This window comes from Leuciscus leuciscus (assembly GCF_965113295.1).
Source record: "Leuciscus leuciscus genome assembly, chromosome: 15".
In the NCBI taxonomy this organism is placed as follows: Eukaryota; Metazoa; Chordata; class Actinopteri; order Cypriniformes; family Leuciscidae; genus Leuciscus; species Leuciscus leuciscus.
The window spans coordinates 16754354-16780756 of record NC_138739.1 but is presented as its reverse complement, the minus strand read 5'-3'; the positions used below and the strand labels follow the sequence as shown (position 1 = coordinate 16780756).

Here is a 26403-nt window from a genome sequence, read left to right as displayed (position 1 = left end):
GTTTGACACATGTCTATCATTGGAAAGTTCCACGTGGTGTCATGAATAATTAAGAACAAGTGTCTTCTCATTGGATAAGAAAACTCTGTCATGAATAATTATGAGACACCGATGAGTCATCAAAGTACTATACATACAGACGGTTGGTCTGGGAACGCCCCCGGGAACGCCCCGTCACGTGATGTGAATTTAGCCCGTGGGGGAAAACATTGCCTTGGCGCTCATTGAAATACACAGGACAATCATGCCGAAGAGTTGCTGTGTCGTTTTCTGTACCGCCAATAAACAAACAAATTATGAATTTAAGTTCTACATTCTTCCTAATAAACACACAGAACCGGAAAGAAGGACAGGGACTTGTAATTTTTGAGATTACTGTGTGAGTAGATCCCTGTGTGATATAGTAGTGGGTGTTAAACTCGTATTAGGCAGTGGGCCAGATTTGTCTACATCCCTTACGAAAAAGAACTATAGTAATCCTATAAGATTTCTATAGTAGTGTATAATACTTCTGTGATGTTCTGTAATACCTCTATAGTACTTCTATAGTATGTCCCAAAATACTATAGTATTCCTATAAGATTACTATAATATTTTGTCCCAAAATACTACAAGATTCCTATAGTTGTTTTTCATAAGGGATGTCTCATTCACATTAGCGGTATCAATCGCGAACCTATGGAGTAGTTCGAGGTCTACACTCAATACAGACTGCAGTCTGTGAGTTAGGGATAACTGTCAGCACAGTCCCTCAGCAACTTCGTACTACTGATCACCGTTTTACAAAAGGATTAATAGTTAATAGTACAATTGGTAAGTGACAAGGTTTTATGGAGTTATAGTATGCAACAGGCTAATGTTACCGCTACAGCTACCGCGATGTCTTACCTGGAGATTGAACCAGATAACAAAATATGTCTGGAAACGACACCTCCGGCCATTTGGTTGGGTCATTGACCCAGTTTTTAATTAAATAAGGGCAATCATAACCTATTGCAGTTCATTTTGCAATGTACCGTTGCCGGTCGGCAGGCGTCAATGACTCGCAATACGACATCTTTGTCATTCAAATACACACGATGTTCGCGGTGTTTTCCCCCACGCCGACTCCACCCTTGCCACGCCAGACCACGCCCCCAACTATGACTAGATGCCGACTGTATGTATAGTGCTCTGCTATGTCACAGCCTGTGACGTGGACACGATGAAGATTTTAAACCCGGAAGATGAAAATAGCGGAAAAAAACTAAAAATGAACCATTTCCCCCTAAATCTAACAGATGCTAACATTGTCTTCAATGGTGTTCAACACACATACCTCTGTTAAAATCTCAGAAAGGGTTTCATGACCCTTTAATGAACAGACAAAATATTTGGTTGTGACCAAAAGTGGATATGGAATCGATATCAGTCTAAAGGAATCAAAAGGCGTGATTTAAATCATCAACCGTTAATTTAATTTAATTTAATTTAAAAGTAATACAGTGTAAAACACAAATGCCAATATGAGTACATCATTTGCAAACAAACAGAATCAGAGAGTTTGATCATTTATCTGTGATTAAACATGTATAAACCACCTCCGTCATTTCAGATTTCTGTAGGAAAACACAAACACAAAAGGTCAAAGGAGAAAAACAAGCCTGATGTTTCTGATGCAAAAACTGCAGGAGCTCAAAATTAATAAATGACAGAAATTTGCTGCAGATTCATCGCTAGATATTACGGCTTATGAGTCAGTGATTCTCACATTGGTCTTGTGTTTATATATAATGGAGGGTCTCTGTCTTTTATGTTCTTGGGACTTTTATTATGAAATGTTAGAAGACAAGAGCAGCTTTCATAAAAGTGACAAAAAATAAAAGCAAGTGTGACTGTGGGGGGAAAAAAACATGTTCAACATCAGATATCAGGACAAGAGCCAATATAGGGTAAATACAAATAAGTCAGAGATTTAGCACAGGAAGCTGATGATATATTTATAGAATAACAGCTCTGAATAGGAAATGTCAGTCCTGGAGCTCCACTGTCCTGCAGAGTTTCACTCCAACCCTGATAAAAAAAAAACTCCCCTGCCTATTTCTAGTAATCCTGAAGACATTGGTTAGCTCTTCAGGTGTGTTTGATCAGGGTAGGAACTAAACTTTGCAGGACAGCGGCACTACTGGACCGACGCTGCCTATCTCTTGTTAAACATATATGGCAGCATGTTAATGTGCAGTGTACACATTTTAAACAGTGGTTTAAATTGCTATATGATATGCAGTTGTTTTGCATTGTTCATAAAAAAATAAAAATAAAAAAATAAAAAGCTAGGCTACATGAATAAATGACTAAAGAGACACTCACTATCACTTGTCCAGTCTGTGTGTAGAGTGTTGCATCAGCGTGAGTCTCGTCTTCAACTGTAATGACAGACATGTTCATTAGAGATCCATTACAAAAGTAGGCCTACATTATCACTAAAAGTAAAGACATAAAAAGATGTTTATAACTCACCAGACAGAAATCACAAACTCAGAGAGAACGAAATAAATGTGTGGAACAACATCTCTAAAAGCCTGAGATAAAATACGAAATACTCTACAATCTGAAAAATATCAGTAGATAACATGAGATTTATAAAAAAGAAACTCTTCAGTCAGGGAGAATAAACACAGTTCATGAGCGCGTCTGTGTACGTGAACGCGCTTCACACTGACTAGTCACATGATACAATCGATGAAAACTAACATTTATGAAATCAATGAATCCTTTAGCATGGAAACCATAGTTTAGTCCGAATTAGTTACTATTGTCATTATAAATAAGTAAAAAAACTAAAAACATTTGTGATCATATTTTTATTAAGAATTGCAGTTATATGTATTACATACATCAATAGAAATAGAGTGCAATACACTGAACTCTTTTTGATTTTAAATGCCATCCCACACGCCCACGGTCACCTCGTAAAACCCCCTTATCTACGGTGGCCCAGTAGTGCACAACACAACGAAATTTAAACAGCAAACATAAGTGCACAACACAACGGAATGAATCCAGGACTGGGCCCTCATTAAATTATGGAATAATTTTTTTAAACATTTTAAAATAGGCCTATTTGTGGAAATATGTAATATTTGAGTTACATAAAAGCTTTTTACTTGTTTCTTCCTAATTGTCCTTGAAATAGTGGTAAAAAAACAAAAAAAAAAACAACACAAAAATGGTTTGGCCATTGATAAAAATTGTATGTTGTCATTTGATTTGAAGTTCAGTACGCTCAAAATATCCGGTCAGCACAAGTCCGGTGCTCAGAAAAGGAAAGAAAAGAGAAGAAGAAAATAGAGGCCTGGGAGATTTTCTAAACAAATATTTAAAAAAAGGTGGTGAAGGTGAAGCTGGAACTAGTAAAGTCAACGTAGAGCAAGGTAAAAAAAACAGCGCAGCCAATGTTCACGAGCCTTGTCAGCGGTTTTCCTGCATTGACATTTTTTTGGTGGCCGCCAAAGCAAAATTTTGTCCCGTCAAAGCCTTATTTGATCGGCGAGTGATGTAGAATAGAATGAGTGCTGATCGCCTGACAGGGCGCATAACGAATAGAGAGAGAGAGAGAGAGCCCCGGCCGCACACGCGCACTCACGTTTTCAAACAACACGTCGAGCGCTGTCTTGCTCTCTCTCCCTTGCGCATATTAATCAAAATCATTTGACACGATAGTAAAAGGTCGGAAGACCGCAGTTCTCACATCTGATCTCTTCTGGAAGCTGGTTCCAGCTGCGGCCGGCATAATAGCTAAAAGCGGACTCGCCATGCTTAGAGTGAACCCTTGGTATTTCTAGCTGATATGATCCTAATGATCTGAGTGATCTGTTGGGTGTATTGAGGTCCTAGGCCATTGAATGATTTATATACCAGTAATAATACTTTAAAATCAATCCTAAATCTAACTGGGAGCCAGTGTAAAGACCTGAGGACTGGTGTGATATGTTCATATTTTCTGGTTCTGCTCAGAATCCTGGCGGCAGCGTTCTATGAGCTGCAACTGTCTTATGGTCTTTTTGGGAAGGCCAGTGAGGAGTCCATTACAATAATCCACCCTGCTGGTGATGAAAACATGCACAAGTTTCTCTAAGTCTTGTCTGGAAACAAAGCATCTAATTCTTGCAATATTTTTCAGATGATAGTATGCTGATTTAGTTATTGCTTTGACATGACTACTGAAACTAAGGTTTGACTCTAGTGTCACACCAAGATTCCTGACTTGATTTTTAGTTGTTTGACCCCTAGAGTGAAGGTATGCGTTCACCTTGAGAACTTCATCTTTGTTTCCAAACGCAATGATTTCAGTTTTGTCTTTATTTAACTGAAGAAAGTTTTGGCACATCCAACTGTTGACTTCGTCAATGCATCGGCACAGGGAGTCAATGGGGCTGTAATCGTTAGGCGATAGGGCTAAGTACAGCTGTGTGTCGTCTGCATAGCTGTGGTAAGCAATTTGGTTCTTTCTCATTATTTGGCTCATTGGGAGCATATACAGGTTGAACAGGAGTGGCGCAAGAATTGAGCCTTGAGGGACTCCGCATGTCATGGATGTCCACTTAGACTTATGGTCTCCTATACTCACATAACAACCTCTCCCATCTAAGTATGACCTGAACCATTTTAGGACTATCCCAGAAAGCCCCACCCAGTTTTCCAGCCTGTCAAGAAGTATGTTATGATCGACAGTGTCAAATGCAGCACTGAGGTCGAGTAGTACCAGCACTAATAATTTGCCTGAATCAGTATTTAAGCGAATATCGTTTATTATCTTTATGTGCGCTGTCTCTGTGCTGTGGTGCGGTCGGAAACCAGATTGTCAAAGTATCCATTTGAGCATAATCCAGGGCCGAGCTTTCCCCAGGGGAGTGGTCCCTGCATCCCCTGACGGTGCAAAACATCTGGGACATTTTCGGCAGAGCGGAGGTAGACCTGTTCGCGTCGCAAACCAACGCTCACTGCCCAATGTTCTTTTCGAAAGAAAGAGACGCGCTGGCCCTAAACTGGCCCAGGCGTCCTCTCTATGCGTTTCCCCCGGTCGCCTTGTTACCACAGGTAATCAAGCGAGTCAGGGAGAGCAAATGCTCGATACTCCTGGTAGCCCCGCTATGGGAGAATCAAGTTTGGTTCCCAGAACTGATAGAACTGGGGAACACAGCTCCATGGCCGATTCCACTGAGGAAGGACCTGTTGTCCCAGGCCCAGGGCGCAGTTTGGCACCCATACCCCGAGCTGTGGGCCCTACATGTGTGGGCGATCAACTATCATCATTTCACCTCCCGGAGGGAGTGCTGAACACGATCACAGAGGCTAGAGCTACAGCTCATACCAGCTAGATGAGCTGTATTTGGATGGCTATTAGATGCAAAATTGCTTGCTGGGTGTTAAAAGGCATCATCATCATCATCATCACCCCCTAGTGTCCTGATGTGAGAATGTCTAATTCATCAGTGACGGACTGATAGTGACATCACAAAAGCAGCCACGCCCACTGCAGCAGAGACAACCAATCAGAACAGTTAAAAACATCCCAGTACTGTAACAGAAAACAGGTTTCTATAGTTTTCATCCTTGCTTCACAGACTTAAATACTAGTTTGAACAAAACAGGATCAGAATGTCTCATTGTATGTCTTCAGAGGTCAGATTGTACACTTCTAGAGCAGATGAAGATCCTGCAGCTCCTCCTAGTGACTGAACATGAAAACACACTTTCTCAAATACTATTTTAATGTACATTGTATGAGAAGCACCTGGCTGCAGCCTGCAGATCGGGGCGGGGGTGCACCTGGGGCGGGGGCTGCAGGTCTCTTCTCTCCACATCTCTTCTCATTGGCGTCAAGTCATGACGTCGATTCTAGCGGGTTTTCATTTCCGCGGTTCATCGCAGCATGGTGAGTACAGGCAAGCTACTCTTTTAAAAACTTTTTTTTTTATGTTTAATTAATAAATTTCATTTTTTTAAGAATGACTTAGCTTAGCGTTCTTTGCTCTTTTCTCAAAGAAAAGCTTTACTCCAAGTCCTCCAGAGAGTCGCGACCAAAGCCGATTCGAAAGACCGCTGTTCTCCAGCAGCTGCAGCCATTCTTTGTTTTCAAGTAGCAGGGAACAGTGGCAACTCTGTCGTCATTATGTTAAGCCCGCCCCGCCTACTCTATACACGATGTGATTGGCCTGACCCAATTTAGGTTTTTACAGCTCCGGAAGTCAACGGAGAGTTGCTAGACTACCCTGGCTGCAAAATAAATTTTGCTGCCGCTAGGGTGCGTCTAGATTTCTAGGCTATCAGTCTCCCTCTCTCTATAGGAACTCAATATCAATGACTCTGTTACTAGCTATAAAATTATGTTTTGGAATTACCAATGGAGGCTTTGGATGAAATGCATAAGACATCTGTCCTACACAAAAAAGAGTTTTAAGGACAAAAAAAAAATATTCTACTGCATTTTTTTCTACTTAGATGCGTCAAAATAACACCACAGACACAGTAAAATCAACATGGGGAAATCTCACAGTAAAACAAACAGCTGTGAAAAATATGATACACCAGTGTTTTGGCAGATGAGAAGTTTATCTATGTATAATCTTTTTACCCTTTTAATTCCTTTGTGTGTAAAGCACTTTGAATTACCATAGTGTATGAAATGTGTTATATAAATAAACTTGCCTTGCTCATACAATTAAAAATATCAATAATCTACTCATTCAGTGTCAATAATTCCATACTTAAAAACATGTATTTTTACAGATGTTTCAGCAGAAAATGATTCTACTTGCCCTCTTGGTCTGTTTTCCTGCAGATCCAGAAGATTCCGACAGCAACTACAATCAACAGAGATGCAGCAGCCGAGATCAGCACTATATACAATGAGGATAGGCTCTGTGTCTGGTCTATAATAAACAAAATGAAGCATTAACATAGAGAGACAAAGAGATCATATAAAACCAGTTTTAGAGACATTGCACTGGCTGCCTGTTAAATTTCGTGTTGATTTTAAAATTCTTATGTTGACCTACAAGGCGTTAAATGGACTTGCTCCGCAATATCTTTCTGATCTTTTAGTACCTTACATTCCGACACGTAAACTTCGCTCAGCCGATGCCGGTCTCTTAGTTGTTCCGGTAACGCGCCTAAAAACAATGGGTGATAGGGCGTTTTCTTCGGTTGCCCCAAAGGTATGGAATTCACTGCCCTTACAAATTAGAAGTGCTCCATCTTTGAAATTGTTTAAGACATCCCTTAAAACTTATTATTTTAAAGAAGCCTTTGGGTGAAACGTGATTGTTGTGGTTCTCAATGTGATATATTTTATGGTTTTGCTATAACCTATGTTTTGTTTATTGATTTTAAATTGTTTTTTAGATTTATAATATTGTTTGTATGCATGCTTTGTAATAGTTTGTATTTCATGCTTATTTTATCTACCTTACTTTTGACTATGTAAAGCGCTCTGAGAATTGACTTTTAAAAGCGCTATACAAAATAAAGCTATTATTATTATTATTAAAGCTATTATTATTAACATGAATGAACCTGTCAATATGCTCTACAAAAAACACTAAATGAAATATCAGCACTATATAACTTGAGAAATCAGTAAAAAAAAAAAAAAAAAAAAAAAAAAAAATATATATATATATATATATATATATATATATATATATATATATATATATATATATATATATATATATATCCACAAACCTGCACATGGCTGACAGAGTGTGTTGATGTCCAGATGTGTGGTCTGGTTGCTGATGGGATTGTTCAGCACACAGCTGTAGGTGTTTTTATCCTGATATTCCACCTCCAGAGGTAGAGAGAGACTGATGCTGAGATCACACACACTGATGCTGGACAATACACTGATTCCTTTGTACCAGGAGAGAGTTGCATCACACAAATTCACCACTAATGAACACACCAGTGAACAATTCTGGTGTGATGATGAAGAACAGTTTCTACTGATGACGGGAACAGGCAAATGAGCTGGAAAACATGAGAGAACATAGATAAATGAGGATGAATGATATTTAAGTAGATGAGTAAAAACATTGAGAGGAACTGTAAAGTTTCTGAATAAAACTCTGACACACCAAAGCAGCTTTTAGATATTTTAGTGAACTTATAAATCTCCGTTGCAATTGTTTACATTTCTGTTTTTCGCTCCGTTTTCTTCGCTGCCGCTTACGCAGTCCAAACACAACAGAACCCAACTAACGCGCCCCCTTGTGGACTGAATGAACAATGTCTGCTTTCAAACTAAAACACATCACATGTGGAAATAATATAACATAACGTCACATGTTATAAATCATAAACATTACAGGAACCAAGACTGATCAAAAGTAAAGCCTTGTTTAACAAGCAGATGAAACTGTCACCAAAGACCTTGAGGTGAATTATGAGACATGATGTATGAATAAAGCATGGAAATATCACAGACTGTTTGTATTATGCTTCATTTCCAATAAAGTTGTAATTGTTAAATTACGTATATTTGGGGGGAAATGGTAGGCCTATTCAGCTGTTTATGTGTCTAAGATGCACAAATGCTAGCTATGTCATTAACCTTGGCAAGACAAGGAGTCTGATATGCTATTCCAGGTTTAAAAAGTATTAAGATGCTTATTTTCTTAAAATCTAGGTTCTCTACTCACCATAGACGGTAAGATTGAATGTGTTGAGCGGTGTCTGTGATCTGCTGCTGGTTACTCTATAAAGTCCAGAGTCTGTGGTTCTGGTGTTTGTGATGGTCAGAGATCCAGTCTTCTCATCCAGCTTCAGTCTGTCTCTGAATCTCTCATCAGGAAAATCTGTCTTCTTGTCCTTTCCAGTGATTTTAGCTATGAGATTGTTGTTGTGTACAGTTCTCCACATTATTATATCATCTGTCTGTATTTCAGTATCAGTGTTTAGAGTGACAGATTCTCCCTCAGTCACTGACACTGACTTTACTTCATCAACACCAAACACTCCTGAAGAACAAACAGAAATATTCACTCAGAATTTGGAGGTTTAACAGATTTTGCGTTTTCACAATTTTTAAACAATTTAAAAGTGTGCCATTGCAAAATATCACTTTACTTCACAAATTTTAGTGTAGGCTATAATTCAATAATGTGCAATGCATTCATGTAAATGAAAAAATAAAAAAATAAAAAAATAATGAACAATGATATTCGAGAAGCCTATATTAGTCTAATAATAAAACATGAAAATGGGTGGTGGGAACAATAACAGAATGATGTGTAGGCTATTGGACAAAGATAATATAGCCTAAACACAAACGAAGGCATTAAAAAAATACTTACCACCCAGACGCCACAAGCACAAACAGAATATAAACATGTCAAATATTTTCTTGCGCATTTCGCTTAACGGTTTTAAATAAAAGCAATTCCTAATTTAGAAAAGTTAAACACAACAGAAATATTAGGCTATATTAAACATTTGAACGTTCAACGAGTTGGATGAGCTGCAGTTAACAGTGCTGCGCGGGCTGTAATGGAGCGGTTTACTGAAACTCTAGTTAGTGTGATGAGCTGCAGTTAACAGTGCTACGCGGGCTGTAATGGAGCGGTTTACTGAAACTCTAGTTAGTGTGATTAAACTCCTCCCTCTTTTTACAGATGTTTTATTTTTATTTATTTTTTACATAGGCTACAATAGACCTATTTTAGTAAATACTTTCACTAATCACTAACTCCGCGTCTAGTGCTGCAAAAGTTCGAAGCTGTTAACACTGCACGCGACAGAACGTCGCAAATCTATTTGACCTTTGATTCAGAAGTAAGGGACACAACAGAAATAGAACGGTTCATCCGTTTTCTGTCGGGGATTTGTCGTGTCGCGTTTTCCGATCCAGTGTAGACATCATCAACGGATTATATAAAGTAGCCTATATTATGTGTCGCTCGCGTCCTGATGTTGGCTACACACGCCACTGCTACACACGGCTACACAAGTCCCCATTCCTTCTATTCAGTATTTCATGTTATGAAATTGTATATTATTGACCTCCAGTTCTGATTTTTCGCAGTAGTTGTCGCCTTACACCAAGAAGGTAGCCTACCCAGAAAATGGATAGATGGATGTTTTACCAACAAAAAGATTATATGAGAAGGTATAGCCTACTTTCTAAAAAAAATTCTGTCATTATCTGAGTATATCATTGGAGTTATTTGTCTCATTTGAGTGTATTGACACTAAAAGAAGCATAACAATTAAAACAAATGTTTCATGTTTTAACCACACCGTTTTCAAAAGCAAGTTTGTTGTGGGGTTTTATACATGAATTATGATAATAAAAATGGATAATGTATGTATATATATAAAAAAAAAATTCTTGGGGCCGGATTTGTGCTTAACTGGTTTGGAGAAAATTATCCAATGATGCCCTCTCCTGGCATCAATTCCTCCATCATCCAGTACCTTCATCCTAAATTATTGCTAAATATGTTTAAGACACATCAACTCCTGAAACACTTTTGAGTGTTTCATTGTTTTATACCATTAAGGAAGCACAAACATCTTTAAAAGTTGAGTAGCAATTAAACATGTCTTCCAATTCTCTGTTTCTCAACTCCAGCTCTGCACCTTCCAGAATGTTTTAGATGTCTCACTAATTAAAACACCTGCTTCAACTCATCAGCATCTAAGTGTGTGTTGAATAGGGAGACATCGAAAACATTGTGGATCACAAGGGCTGGAGCTGAAAAACTAATTTAAAATAAAATATTCTAACAAACATGAGTAATACTGTAGTTATAGTCAAAGGAAATGATTCCCACTTATTAAAGACTGTCTAATCACATTAAAAACATCACCACATGGTGATGTCACCACATTTTCTGTGCTGTCATTAATACAACAGTGATAAAACGGGGACAATAATATTACTATACTCTTTTATTTTGTAATATAGTAATAAAACAAAAGACTTTGAAAACCGTCAGCTTCATCTTGTAACCCCCAACCATCTGTCAGCAAGCACAATAAATAATAATCTTCCTAAAGCTTTTATTCAAACAACTACAGATGTAGAAATCATTTTCCCACTGTGCAGGAATCTTAGAGCCTGCAATCAGGGGCGGATTAAGGTTGTCAGGGGCCCCTAGGCTGCTCTTTGTGTGAGCCCCCCCCCAATTAAGACAATTACCACCACACCACGTAGGTAAAATGAAAAATGTAACATTACAAACAAACCACAAATACAAACAAGGCCCAGTGCTTAGAATCAACCATTTAATTATGATCAAGAAACACTGGCAGTAGGCCTACAACCAAAACTAACATAAACAGAGGTGTAAGTGGAAAGAATGTCAGATAGTATTATCTGCCACCACAGCCCCAAAACAAATGTAACTATAATCATCAAAGCAACAAAATACCTTCACATTTCAACTCTCTTCACTTGCTGTTGTCTCTCTCTCTCTCATCACTTGCTGTTCTCTCTCTCTCTCTCTCTCTCATCACTTGCTGTTGTCTCTCTCTCTCTTCACTTGCTGTTGTCTCTCTCTCATCACTTGCTGTTGTCTCTCTCTCATCACTTGCTGTTGTCTCTCTCTCATCACTTGCTGTTGTCTCTCTCTCTCTCATCACTTGCTGTTGTCTCTCTCTCATCACTTGCTGTTGTCTCTCTCTCATCACTTGCTGTTGTCTCTCTCTCATCACTTGCTGTTGTCTCTCTCTCTCTCATCACTTGCTGTTGTCTCTCTCTCATCACTTGCTGTTGTCTCTCTCTCATCACTTGCTATTATATATATTTTTTTAATATGTTCTAATTTTGTCAAGAATTATAAAAAATCGCCAATAAGCTCATAATTTGTGCTAAAATAGTCTAAATATTAGTTTTTAAAAAATAATTTAAAAAAGCTGCTTATGTCTAACCTGTCTTTGATGTTTCTGCGCAAGTTCAGCAGACAGTGGTTCGGGTTTGTTCCGATCAGAGCATGTGAGCGGAGAGCGCATTTCTGAATATTCCGCTTGCTCATTCCGCTCAGGGTCGCTCGCTCAACCCAGAATGGCCTGCAAATATGTGGAATATGGGCTGCCTCCGACTAAAGTTTTTTTCTAGTCGACTAGTAGTTGTTCATTTAAGCCATTCGTGGACAAATCGCACCTTTATATTAATTTAATTACTTAGGCTATACCAGATAGATGAGCGTTTACATAATATAGCCGCACTCAAGCGCACGACCACAAGGAGACATTTATTAATTATTTATTAATAAACTGGTGTTTTCTGTGTCGCAGTAAAGATGAAGTTGATGATGTGGTCTCGCCATGAACGCCAAAAAGAAATGCACATTTCATATTACATATTCAGAGAGTAGGCTAGCCTATTTATTTTAGTTTTTAATATTTTCGTTTAAAAGTAGACATTTCAAACTTTCTATAATAGATAGCCTATATTTCTCAAATCTGTGAGGCACAAGTTTCGGCGCCCTCCAGTTCACATGCAATGCAAGTGATCGTGTCGGCGCCTTATTACACTGTCTGCTATATATTTGCTTGTTATTTAATAAATACAGGCAAATTGTTGATAAAACATTGATCAAAATTAAGATACAATTTATACAAAACGAAAATCTTTTAAAAAAGAGACTACAAAACAAAACTTAATGAAGTGGTCAAAATGTTTTACCCGTGCCATGTCTCCAGACATATTGCACATCTCATGATGTATCATATCTTTCTCATGCTGCATGCTCACTTTCATAATCAACATTGATTAAATTAAAAAACATAATTACGTCACATATTTTCCAACCCAGCCCTCGGCCCTGTTGCAACAGTCGTTGTTTAGGTACCTTAAACGCGCACGTACAGTCTCGGAGTCATCGCTGCAACCAGGAAATGAAGAGAGCTGAGACCCACATCATCACCTACATCTTCGTCTCTGCCACCCCAGGATGCTAGCGCGACCAGCGCCATTGCTCTCTCTGCCTCTCAGCGCCTCTGCCTCGCGAGTGGATGATAGCCCTGAAGACGCCTAGCAATGGTTTAACCTTTAGTTAAGTTATACCTTAAGAGTCTTCGTAGCGCGCTAAGAGACAGCGAGCGTTATCGGGAAACGCAGCCCAGGAATGATGCTTATGATGCGTAATGGAGATTCCAAAGCGCTCTTCTTTGGTCAGAACCACGGAGAGCGATCGCGGATAGGTCCGTCCTATGCACCGAAACTTTTTTACAATGCAACAAAGCTATTAAAATCTGTATAGCCTAGTCACAGATAATTTAACAGTATATTAGTCAGTAATTTGTATTAGGTTAAACAGTGATTAGATAACGTTTTTTATTTAACGTTCTGGCCCATCCAAACTGGAATCCCCCCCCAAAAAAAAAAAAAAATTGTCTGGCCAATCCGAGGCCCCCTGAACACGTGGGGCCCCTAGGCTGCAGCCTATGTAAGCCTGTGCATTAATCCGCGCCAGCCTGCAATATATCTTACATTAATACAAATACACCAGAATACAAAAAATAAAGTAAAAATTAATTATACCTTTTGATTTTCTGATTAGTCAGTGTATTGTAACCCCTCATTAACCCCTCGTTTACCCCTCATTTACACTGAACACGTCTGCGGCGCATTACGGCTGCGACACGGCTACCGGAGCTGATCGCGCTCATTCTAGTCAATGCTTGTGTTTACACCGGCCGCGACGCGGCGCGTTTCAGAAGCTTCCCAGAAGCGGCTCTCCGCGCCGCTTCGCTAAATATAGGCGCCAGGTCTATTTTTGACGGACGCGCGTCCAAGTCGCACCGGGAATACAAAATAAAAGTAAAAAAAACATTGTCAAATTCAAAATAAACACCCTGTGCAAACTCCCAAACGTATTACACACCAATATCCTTGGTAGAAATAGACTGTATGGTAGAAACTCAAAAATCAAGAAAAACCACGTCGGACAGGCAAATCACGTGGTCTTGCGCATCCAGTCGCTCCGCTTCTGAAATGCTCCTGGTGTGAGTTGGCACCGCGTGGAGGACGGAATAAAACCTTGTCGCAGACGTAATGCACCGCACACGTGTGCTGTGTAAATGAGGGGTTACACCACACACGTCTGCAGCGCATTACGGCTGCGACACGGCTACCGGAGCTGATCGCGCCCATTCAAGTGAATGCTTGTGTTTACACCGGCCGCGACGCGGCGCGTTTCAGAAGCTTCCCAGAAGCGGCTCTCTGAGCGCTTTTAGCTTCGCTAAATTTACCGCTCATTTACACTGCACACCTCTGCGGCGCATTACGTCTGCGACAAGGTTTTATTCCGTCCTCCACGCGGTGCCAACTCACACCAGGAGCATTTCAGAAGCGGAGCGACTGGATGCGCGAGACCACGTGATTTGCCTGTCCGACGTGGTTTTTCTTGATTTTTGAGTTTCTACCATACAGTCTATGGTTTCTACCAAGGATATTGGTGTGTAATACGTTTGGGAGTTTGCACAGGGTGTTTATTTTGAATTTGACAATGTTTTTTGACTTTTTTTTTGTATTCCCGGTGCGACTTGGACGCGCGTCCGTCAAAAAAGACTAGGCGCCTATATTTAGCGAAGCGGCGCGGAGAGCCTCTTCTGGGAAGTTTCTGAAACGCGCCGCGTCGCGGCCGGTGTAAACACAAGCATTGACTAGAATGGGCGCGATCAGCTCCCCCTGCTGAAAAAAACAATAGAAACCATTACAGAATTGCTAATGGTTTTAATGGTTGTATTGGAAACTGTATTGGTTTTAATGGAAACCATAATGGTTCTAGTGGGTCTCTATTGGTAATTTGTTTTCTTCTATTGGTGGCATGTTTTGTCTATTTGTCTGTATTGGTTTTAATGGAAACTGTAATGGTCCTAGTAGTTCTCTATTGGTAATTTGCTTTCTTCTATTGGTGGCATCTTTTTTCTATTGGATACCATTAAGGACCAATAAAACACCTTTGGCAAGGTTACATGTTCTACTGCACACCAGTATGAACCATTAAGACTCCAATAAATGTAGTGTTTTCTTTGGTTTGATGATAATGCTTTAATGTACATATACACATAGTTAATAGGCTAGATGCAGATTATTTTTTTACAATTATTACAACAAAAATATATTTAAAAATGACTTTTGTATTATTATTTTTGTTTATGTTTTGGAGTAGGTAAAATCAAACGTTTCTCCAAATAAAAAAATAAAAAAATCTAATAGCCTAAAATACTTGGCTATTGCCCGCCACTATACGTAAAGGACAAGCGGGACAAGCAGTCAGTTGAATCTTATTTTATTTAGACACGTTTTCGACTTTAACAACAGCGAGTGAAAATTCTTGCAGTTTTATTGCACTTAAGTACTGCCTACCAGCCCATTCTCGAGTTATTTGCTTTAATTACTGGGCCGAGACAGCAACTGTTTGAAAGATATAAATAAAGGGATTCAGTTCATAACCAGCGGACAAGCAGTCAGTTGGTGGAGACGGCAAGAGCGCGCTAGTTGTTTCTTCTGAAATACCCCGTTCTCCCATTGTTCAGTGTTCTATTTGACTCGAGGTAAACCTATCCTCGAATCTCTGCTTACTTTTCATTTTTAACTTTCTAATTTTATTTTATTTAGACACGTTTTGACTTTAACAACAGCGAGTGAAAATGATTGCAGTTTTATTGCACTTAAGTACTGCCTACCAGCAGCTACCATCGACTCTACCTGCGCGACTCCACCGAGCAAGGACACCAGAAAGGCACTTAAGTATCTCCTTCTCCCTTTCCTTTCCCACTTTTATCTTATTTTCACCTTCTCAACATGTGCTTTCAATACTCCTACCACTGCTATGCTGATGACACACAGCTCTTCTTCTCATTTCAACCAGATGATCCCACAGTAGCTGCACGGATCTCAAGCTGTCTGGCGGACATCTCGACATGGATGAAGGAACATCACCTGCAGCTCAACCTGGCAAAGACTGAGCTTCTCGTCCTCCCTGCCAATCCGTCTCTACAGCACGACTTCACTATCCAGCTAGAATCATCATCAATCACCCCATCAAGGTCGGTCAGAAATCTTGGAGTGATATTGGATGACCAGCCGCAAGACTATGCCGAACTAGTTATTTAAAACACTTACATCAGGTTGTTTTAAAGATAAAGATAAAAAGGAGTGAATCAAATATAATACTTTATGAAAGCCAAAATAGTACAGAAAAATAATGGCTCAAGAACATTTACCTGCCATTTACGTTTGTTGCCATACATACTGCATTTTACTTACAAGCACTTGTACATACAAAACATCTTGAGATAACATAACTTGACTTAACATCAGCCAAACACACACACGCGTCTGGCAAGGGTTTGTACTAGTCCCTCTCAAAAATGTTTGGAAAACTGCAAATGTATAGTTTGTCTTCCACTTTGATACACATGCATTTACCCTGAAGGCAACTAACAGGAACTAATTCTGTCTTGGATGATTCCCAGCATTGCACAATGGAAATGTGTGGAACAAAACCACAAGGTTGTGGTAGTGGAAATACGGGAGCTACCTTAAATGTTGTTAATAATAATGCTATGTGATCATCCGTGTCAGAGAAAGAAATAATTTTATCGATTACCCCACATGTTCCATCTGTTAGTTTCACATAGCTTTCATCTCGTCTCTGAGATAGGGTGTAGTCTCTGCTAGTATACACCAGACCACCTTTGATCATGCGCTTGTGCACTACAACTTCATCAGGTATGCACACGCGAGAGGCACAGAAGGCAGCCCGTTCTTCTTGTGTAACAACATGCACGCTCCCATTGTCAAGTAGCGTAGTATTGTCACATTTGACAGTATTTTGGACCCTTGGGTACTTGTTCAAATCAGAACAGAACCGTAACACCTCTTCTTTCACTGTGTACTTGGATGAGAAGTAAGGAATTGATCTAAACAGAAGAAACTTGGTAACTATCTGATTAGCCACTCCTTTTGTTCCTTTTACCAAAGTCAGGAGTTTGCCATTTGCATTCTCGAAAGGAAATGCAGAATGTGTCCACAATGGGCCCCACAACTTGACTGACTTGGCAAGATGACTGAGAAGGTGAATGTTAAATGTCATCTGTGACTCGCCATATAAAATCTGAAACCTGAACATGAAGTCAAGCAACAAGATCTCAGCTCTGTTGATTTCACAAGGTTTTAGTTCATCCTTCAGTAGCAGATAAATGGCTGATACAAGTAGGCCAAGATGTTGCAAGTACTTTTGGGGAAGAAGTCCTTCAAGACATGGTAGGCTGTAGAACAGGAGCCAGGATCGCCACTCAGAGGCTTTCCAGTGCACCCTATCTGACAACCCTCTAGGCAGTCGAGTAATCAGGTGTGGAGGTTGGATACCAACAATTCTAGCATCGATCTCTCTCAAAGTGGCAGGTCTGCCTACATAATATGGCTGTGTGGATGAAGAACTTTCAACCAGGAGTCTAGTAATCTGTCTTGAAACCCCCAGTAAGACTGCATGCATGTAGTCTGGGACAAAACCCCAGACAACATCAAAGTATGGCAAGTTGATTAGTGGAGAAGGACCCTTTACGCCCCTAATATTTGTCCCACCTTCTACAGCCAACTCCATATCCCTAACCATTTCCTCATTTGTTCTGTCACAATATTCTTCTTCTGAAACTGGATACTTTACTACCCTATCAACCAGCTTCCCAGGATGCAGACAGAATCCGCAGCCATGATATCCATTAAATTGGGTAGTGTTTTGCATCAGCGGTCTCGCTTTGGAATCAACACTACAACAGAGGCCAACTATTTTGCTGTTAATAACAGACCCTTCTTTATGCCATGTGACACCAGTGTCAGCTAGGGTCTTGGCCTGGTCCACAAATGACTTGAGAAAGATTTCCATCACAGGCTCTTTTGGCCCAAACCAAAGGCCAGCAAGCAATACATTCTTAAACCTAAGTTCAGGGGGAAGCTCATTGATCATTATGTGGATGGGCCATATAGAGAACTTTGAAGAATTAAACACAGGGCTTCCATCTGAGTTGAATATGTATGATAGGTTGTGAGAATCTGAGAGGATCTGATTTGGGCCAGACAAATGTCTGTACTTCTCCCCATCATAGATGTCTGACAACATCTCATTATGACTCTTTTGCCTATCAAACCTATAATTCAAATGGGCACTTGCTTCTGTGCTTTCAAGCAGAGTCTGAATTTGTGGGGCAAGAGGAACATTGATAAAGAAGTTACCTCCATTCATAGAACCAGAATCAAAAGTGCTGCCACATGATCCACATTCATCAATTTGTTTTTCACTGATTTCCTGGACTGTTCCTATGTTGAAGTAACATGTTTTGCAGTAGAACTGAAATTCTACTCCCTCACAACTGTTTTTAAACACTCTGTAAAAAAGATACTTGGATCGAGGTACAACCTCTTGCCCAAACAATTTATTGATCAACTGCAGTAAATCATGTAACTGGCAACCAGTTATTTTATGCTTTGCTGCATGGCTCATAATCATGAGCATGGCCTCAGCTTTTGTGGTAGTTCCTGTGGCAGTCAAAGCAGTGTCCATGTCAGGCTGTAGGCCAATCATTGACAGGGGATCAGTAGTGTTCTGCTTCGTGCTGCCTGTCCTATGGTCTATCTCAGACTCTGACTCTGTTCCACTGCATGCCTTTAAAAAAGCAACATCTCTGTTAAAGGTATTGTTGTGTGTAGGTCTGCTCATACACATATGCACGTAGGTTCATAGTTATATATTTTTTAAAGTACAGACTTGAGCCTGGTGCAATGTCTACCTCACTACTGTACTCATCTGTCATCAGTTCAGCTGTTTTCCATTGACCATTCTGACAATAATGCTATAGTTATGTTACAATCATGACATCCGTGTTACAATCATGAAATCTATGTAACAATCATGACATCTATGTAACAATCATGAAACAGTTGTATTTTTATAAACTTTTGTTAACAAAGATTAATAAATACTGTAACAAATTAGATCAAAAGGTTTTTAATGTCAAGAGAAACATTTCAGTCAATTGTTTTTAAAACTTGTGACTATAGTGTACATTATAAATGTTTATTAGAACAAGCTAAACTAGTACTCACATGTGTTTCTGAAGGTCTGCTTGAGCCTGGTACAATGTCTACCTCACTACTGTACTCATCTGTCATCAGTTCAGATAATTTGCATATGGAGTTAATTGTTGTTATCGTGGCTTCATTTTCTGGACCATTCTGACAATAATGTTACAGTTATGTTACAATCATGACATTGCACTGACAGCAAGAGGGACTGTGAATAATTGTACTTCATCTGACTCTGTAGCTGCCTGTTTCCATGCTTATTTTTTTGAATGTGTAACTTTATGGCCTTTTATAGCTTTCAATACATCAGGAAAACAGATCACAAAACTTTCACATACCACAAATGGTGTACTCAACATTGAATGGCTGCTCTGTATGCTCTCCGTCTCACTGTTCTGTATGCTGTCTCTCTCACTCTCTCTGTTCTGTATGCTGTTTGTCTCACTCCCTGCCTCTGAGAGCATATCTATTAAAAATACCATAAGCAACAAGAAAAAAACAAGCTGAAGAAAGCTCATATATACAAATATGTAAATATATCACAAATAATGTATTTTATAATATTTAAATAACCTTTTAAAAATAGATTCTACAAAAAAATTAAATGACAAAGAAATATGAAACTTATGACCACTATCTCTGTTTCACTGTTAATACTTTTATTTAACAGGTATATGTTGTGTGAGGACTTTAATTTTGATATCCGATGAGAATTCTTCTCCTTTTCTCTGGGTTTTTATTTATTTATTTGTCTATTAAAAATCAAAAGTTATTCTTCAGTAAGTATGTCAGACTTTGCTGGATCACCTCCGTCCTATGTACTAGCGTTTTTATTTACATTTTTTAATAATCAAATGTATTCAAATAATCGGGACAATCCTACTGGATAATAAGCGTGACTACGGTACCTGTTTCATTGGCTGTTTGGCTCTCTTCCTCGTCAACATCAACACCTGGCCTGTCATATCGACACAGTGTCTGGCGAGGTATCTTTGTCTTACTTTGAGGTTCCAGGTATAGCTTATATTTTTGCCTATTTCTACGCATATTTGTCCCAAAAAATAAATAATGATGAAAAAAGTGCTCGAGACGAGATGTTGATCACGTCAAAAGGGGGCGGAGCTTAGCTTGCGCGTGACAGAGTGCCAACTGAAATAACGGTATAATAATTTAAACTGATCTGCCCGCTAACCACCCTTTTTACTTTTTCTGTCAGGTAAGTGTCATTAATACTTTTCATTCCTGTTATTTTCGATGCAATATTTACTTTTCTGTCCTGTCAGCTATTGAGGTAGACTAACGTTAAGCTAACATAGTAGTCCGTGACGGCCCATTCACACCGGCCGCCGAAGCGACGCCGAAGCGGCGCGGAACGGAGGCCGCTTCCTTTCGGCGCCCATGTTATAACCTATGGTGTCGTTCACACCAGACGCGGAGCGCCGCGGCCGGCCCGCGCCGTGGAGCGCCAGTTTCGGCGTCTGGTCTATTTTTTGCGCGAGCCGCGAGTGATTCGCGTCCATTCCGGCAGGAAGTCACACCAAGAAACACGAGACATCCGGTCAATTGTCAAAATAAAAGCAATTTTCAAATTAAAATACCGCGAGTGACAAATGCGATCATATTTGTGTATCTAAACAGACTAGAAAGATGAAAACAAACAAAGAAAAAAACTGTCTACCATATTCTCTCTCTGGCTGCGTGTGTGTCTCGATAACGGATTAATAAAAGAAGTGTACAAACTTGGTTACAGAAACATGGTGTATTCATTTTATGAGGTTATTTACTTACCCATGATGTAAAAAATAGCTCTGAATAAACAACAACGAAGCGCTTGTCGACCGCCGCGGAGAATACGCGTCTGGTGTGAACAGGCAGGCGCCGGACCGCGCGTGATTTTCCGTTCCGCGCCGCTTCTGCGTCCGGTGTGAACCCGGCCTGAGGCGGGCAGAAAATTGGTATCAAAAAGGGCACCAATTCTAATGTTTATTTTTCAAAACAGGCATGCCCCTGACCACAAAAATGCATGATAGCAGTGCCATGTAGGTAGCTTAAGGTATGAAAATTACAAATTTTACATTTAAACGTGCTGAAAAAATATAATTGTGCAAAATAAATCTCAACATTGATAAACTGTGTTATATTGACATCTATTGCTTTAGATCTCTTTTATGATGAAATATCACTGTGAAATTAAATAAAGTAAAATAAAATCATAATATAGACTCTTTAGGACAGAAAATATACAAAAAACTAAGGAAAATATAACACAATTTAGAAATTTTATTAACACAAAATAATATTTTGTGCAAATATGGTTCAATATACCAACATTTATAGGAAATTATTTTCATGAACATCCACCTAGTTGGATATTAGCCCCAAAAAGAACTTCTTAAAAAACGTTTCTTTTTTTTAAAGAAAACTAAACCACAAGTCAATTGTATCAAATCCTAGAGTGTACAAATGAGCAGCTTTAAGAACCCCTTAGTCACATACAGGTAACAAAGTTATTCAGTGTCTGTCCCAGATAGCAACATTGTTTCGGCCCAGATCCGGCCGGATGGAATGCGGATCTGGCCCACATGCAGCATGGGATGATGGCACTTGGGCGCATCACTCCTGTTGGCCAGATCTGGGCCACAAGCAGGCCATAGCAATGCCACATATCAGCCAAGAGCAAAGAAATAAACCAGAACTGGACCTTATCTGAGCTGCAAAACCTGTGTATATTATATATGGAGTCATTTCAGCCTTAATAAGCCTGTTAACAAGCAGAATCACTGAAGGAAAGACGAGAACAGAAAAAGAGATGAGCAGAAACACAAGAACTACAACTGACTTCAGCCACAGTCTTAGATGAAATCAACTGAAGAGAAAAGAAGACATTAAATCTGTGAAGATCTCAGCAGAGGAGGATTAAACAACTCCACAAACAGCATAACCAGCTTCACTTATTACTAACCAGACTGACTTTATTTCTGTCAGACGTCTACAAAAGTTTTTATTGACAATTAACAGAGGTTTAACTCTAATGTGTTTCATTTGAAGTCACCATAACAGTGATCAGTGTTTCCATTAGTTGGACTCTTAACTCTTATTATATCATTTGTCTTTTTTTGGCTGCTGTGACAGTGTGTTTGTCAAACACATTTGCAGCAGCAAAGAAAGCTAAAGTGAAATGAGATCAGGGGCCTGTTTCAATAAGGAGGTTCAACCAACTCTGAGTTAAAACTTGAACTCTGAGTTGACTTACCCTGAGATGGAAAACTCTGAGTTTTCAGTTACAGAACAGCTGAAATGAGTTAGTTCAATCAACTCTGAGTTGACCTACTCTGAGTTAAGCGCGTGCACCACAACTATAAAAAGCCATTATCAATGGAGCACAGATATTATGAGTCACCATGGCAACAGCGCCAGACAAAAAGAGGTCTTCATATTTCTTCACATTTTATACAGTGATGGGTGTAATTAATTACCAAGTAATCTAAATACTGTAATTTAATTAAAGGGATTACTCTTAATTCTTCTGTAATTTAAAGTTTAATCTGATGTAATTGTATTAGACTATAGAACAATTCTGTATAGGCTATTTAACATACATTTTTAAAAGTTATATTTTTAATGTAACCTTCTCCCTCCACACACTTTGGTCAATTCAAGAATAATTCATGCAATTGTTTATTTGAAAGCATTAAAGTGCTGTTTGTCTCTCCTTGTATTGTTCAAGTGTTTAAGGTTGACATGGGATTTAGTAATTAGTAATAAGTAGACCAATAATTTCTAAAGATAGTCATTATTACATTAATCTAATTACACTGTTGAAGATGTCATTTGTAGTTAGTAATACAAGTAACTTGCCCAACTGTTATAATATCAGAGGTGAAACTGGAAGAACAGTATGTTATTCAACCTAATTTTAATTTTCATGTAGGTGCAATCCTGCAGGCATTAAAAGATCATGGCAGCAGCTGAAAATGTAATATAAAAACATAATTCAGTCAAGTAAGGCTTGAGCATAGTATGGGTGTAGGCTACCTGACTTTACAAACATTTGACATATTAAATAACTAAAGAATCCAGTGTCTAGCAGTGCAGCAGCGTTTACGGCTGAGGGAATTCCTGGAGGGACTTCAGAGCCAGTCCCAAAGATCCAAGAGCCTTCATAAAATGTAAGAGGTTTACATATGTGTTATTTTTTATATAGGCTATTTTTGAGATTTCCATTTATTTTACTTTGGGTTAGGATTTGTGTTGGTCCCAATAGATTCTGATGGTAATATCTGTCTTTTGGAGCCTCCTGTCCCAACAGAACCCCAGGCAGTTGTAAGTCGCCACTCAATACACCAGAAATTATGACAAATAGTGTTATAAAGTGTCCTCAAAAATGCTCATCACATGGGGATAAAGAGTTTCTGCTGCCACAGAGAGGCCTAATGTTAATATTATGTGTCTACACATCAAACAATCTACACATTCAGATTTTTTTCACATTTTTATGTGGAGTAGCCTATAGAATCTAAGTTTAAATCTAAGTATAAACGGGTAATCTCATCTCCCCCCGCGCCCCCAGTGTGTGGAAGAACAGCAGGAGGACGGTCCATCAACTTCTGTTGCACAGATCAACACAGTTCAGTGATTTCCAGTAAATGCCACAGTTTAATTCTGTAGAATTTGTTTAGAACTACATTATGTAACTCTAATCTACTACTGTGTTTTCAGTTGCCAGTAAAGGAGTTATATAGACTTCATCTTATTAAAAAAAAAAATATATATATATATATATATATATATATATATATATATATATATATATTTTATTTATTAATAAAAGATTAATTTTATTAATAAAAATTTACTGAAAGAATGAATGAGGTGTTTAAACACCACTTCCACTTTAAAAAGGGGAGGAGACCGAAAGAAACTCTGGGTTTACTGAAGAAAACCTGCTCCCGACCAGGTTAGGTTCACAGAGTAAGTTACCATGGTAACTGACTCTGAGTATAAGTTACCTCTCTTTCTGAAACAGGCTTGACTTACTCTGCTTCCTCAGGTTTAACATACCTCCCATTCTGAAACAGAAAACTCAGAGTTTCCCTCATTTTAGGGTTAACATACTCAGAGTTTTCACTTAACCTCCTTTCTGAAACAGGCCCCAGGTGATGATGGTTACCTGTTGATGGTTTTATAATCATCATGAAATAACCTGTTTCACTGATGTCTTTTGAATCTAACAATTGTGTTGTTCCATTAATATTTTCACATCACAAACCCTGTGTTACTGCAGCATGAGATCTAGCAATATTATAACAGTCAGTTTAAATCTTTTAATAAACATGAGATAAAAAACTAAGCTTATGCTGACACACACAGACATCAACAATCAGCGTATGAATCTCAACAATGGTGACAATCACAAATATTTAGATAAACAGATTTATTTAGAACATCACTGAAAAGCTACTAATTCACAACAAAAACAACAGCAAAAAATAAAACCAAAAATTTAGAATTAAACAAAATCATAGGTCAATTCAGCTGCATAATTTATTCATGTTGCAATGCATGCTGGGAGTTTTGTACTATGCTGGTACCCAGCTCCATATTTAATATACACAGGTTTTGTGGCTCAGATAAGGTCCAGTTCTGGTTTATTTCTTTGCTCTTGGCTGATATGTGGCATTGCTATGGCCTGCTTGTGGCCCAGATCTGGCAAACAGGATTGATGCGCCCAAGTGCCATCATTCCACGCTGCATGTGGGCCAGATCTGCATTCCACAAGTGCCAGATGTGGTCCGGATCTGGGCCGAAACAATGTTGCTATCTGGGTGTCATCATTATCTTAATCCCCACCAATGTCAATGTCACTTTCCATTACATCATTCTGCTCTCTGTTGTCACAATCCAGTTTGCGTCTGTACACTTAAGACCATTAGCTAGACAGGTACACTTTGGAAGAGTGCATGAGCGTGTACATTTGCACGATATGAAGGCAAGCACTGCCTCTGGAGCTGCTGGGCCAATCATCCAGTCCACCTCCAGGTCGCCATTCTTAATCCACCCCTTTGGGTCCTCTTCAGTGCAATATATTAAACACTTGTTTTAAATTTTAGGCCGTTTCTTTTGAGGAGATCTCTCTTCCTGAGCCTTATACATATTTCTGCAAGCAGTAAATTAATTTGATGTTTATTGTCTGCCTTCAGGAGTGTAATATAGTAAATGTCTGCTTATGTGTGTTTCTACATATATATGTGTGCATCTATTATAAAGATATCTCAAGCACCAGTACATGGACAGTCAACAAATGTACAATTTGGGCAATTAGCATTCACTTCACTTGTTATTTAGTGATCCATGGTAATTAGCATACAATAAATTGACTTGATAGATTAATCAATAATTGTATAATATATTGTTACATGGAAGCATATACTGACTGGTCTTCAGTTTAAAACAATGAGTGAAAGCTGTACACTATGTTTTATGCAGAAAAATAATCATAACTATATTATTGAAACAAGTTAATATAACAAGACAATATTCCAACCTAGATATCACCAAGTATAAATGTTTTGGTACCAAAAATAATGAATTAAAGAAATAACTGACTTTACGTGGAATTCGACAAATTTTGGGAGGGTCATACATAAAATTGGTGATTTTTGTACCTTAAGCTACCCACTAAGAATTGCTATCATGCATTTTTGTGGTCCAGGGACATCCCTCTGTTGAATAAAAAAGAGCAACATTGGTGCCCTCTTATGATACTAATTTCTGAAATTTGGGGGTCTGCCTCACGGACTATAGGTCCAGCGGGCCGATGGCGGCCCACCAGTGGCAAAGTTGGCGGCCCACTGGCGTTTTGCTCATCGTTATTCCAGCGAACCACCTTCCCGACAGTGGTCCGCTACCGAGCCGCTGGTTCATAATAAGTGTTTTCTGGCGGACCACGGTCGGTCCACGGTTTAGACTGTTGGTCCAGATTGGTCGGGTTGCCGATGGTGTTCGCCGGAGGTCCGTCCGTGTCAAGCCGCTGACTTTTTGCCGCCCAAAAAATGCTGGTTGACCGCCAGCCATTGTTAGCTGATAACGTACGTAATGTTAAAGGCTGACACAGACAGCATGCAAGTAGTCAAATAAGTTACCGAATCTTGCCCAGTATTCACGTATACGGTTGATTGAGAATATAATGTCTTAAGTGAACGTAAACCGGTAAACAATCCGATATGTTATCCGTGCTTTAGGTCGACAGCAGCCTTATAAACATGCTATTTCATTTGTTTTATTTGACCTTTTTGTCATGTTTCTTGTAATTTGGTTATTTG

The 26403-nt window shown here is 39.1% G+C and overlaps 1 protein-coding gene, 1 long non-coding RNA gene and 1 pseudogene across 4 annotated transcripts in view; all 3 read right to left on the bottom strand.

Moving 5' to 3' along the window:
• The window catches only part of LOC309474967 (elastase-1-like), a 130695-nt pseudogene that overhangs the window by 43623 nt on the left and 60669 nt on the right, over positions 1-26403 (bottom strand). The window lies entirely within an intron of this gene.
• On the bottom strand, positions 1448-9539 carry LOC309476160 (CD48 antigen-like). Of its 2 annotated transcripts, XM_082139388.1 has the most exons (6): positions 9339-9539; positions 8685-9002; positions 7729-8013; positions 6801-6914; positions 2350-2405; positions 1448-1598 (listed from the first exon to the last, which is right to left on the bottom strand). In XM_082139388.1, exons 1-6 carry the CDS (start codon positions 9394-9396, stop codon positions 1548-1550), a joined length of 882 nt encoding a protein of 293 aa, XP_081995514.1. In that variant the 5' UTR covers positions 9397-9539; the 3' UTR covers positions 1448-1547. The 2 variants fall into 2 exon arrangements, with proteins under 2 accessions (XP_081995514.1, XP_081995513.1); XM_082139387.1 differs by having other exon boundaries at positions 1460-2405.
• Positions 11030-13553, bottom strand: LOC309476391. The gene is made up of 2 exons (XR_014198097.1): positions 13465-13553; positions 11030-11104 (listed from the first exon to the last, which is right to left on the bottom strand). It is a non-coding gene; the product is annotated as an uncharacterized lncRNA (long non-coding RNA).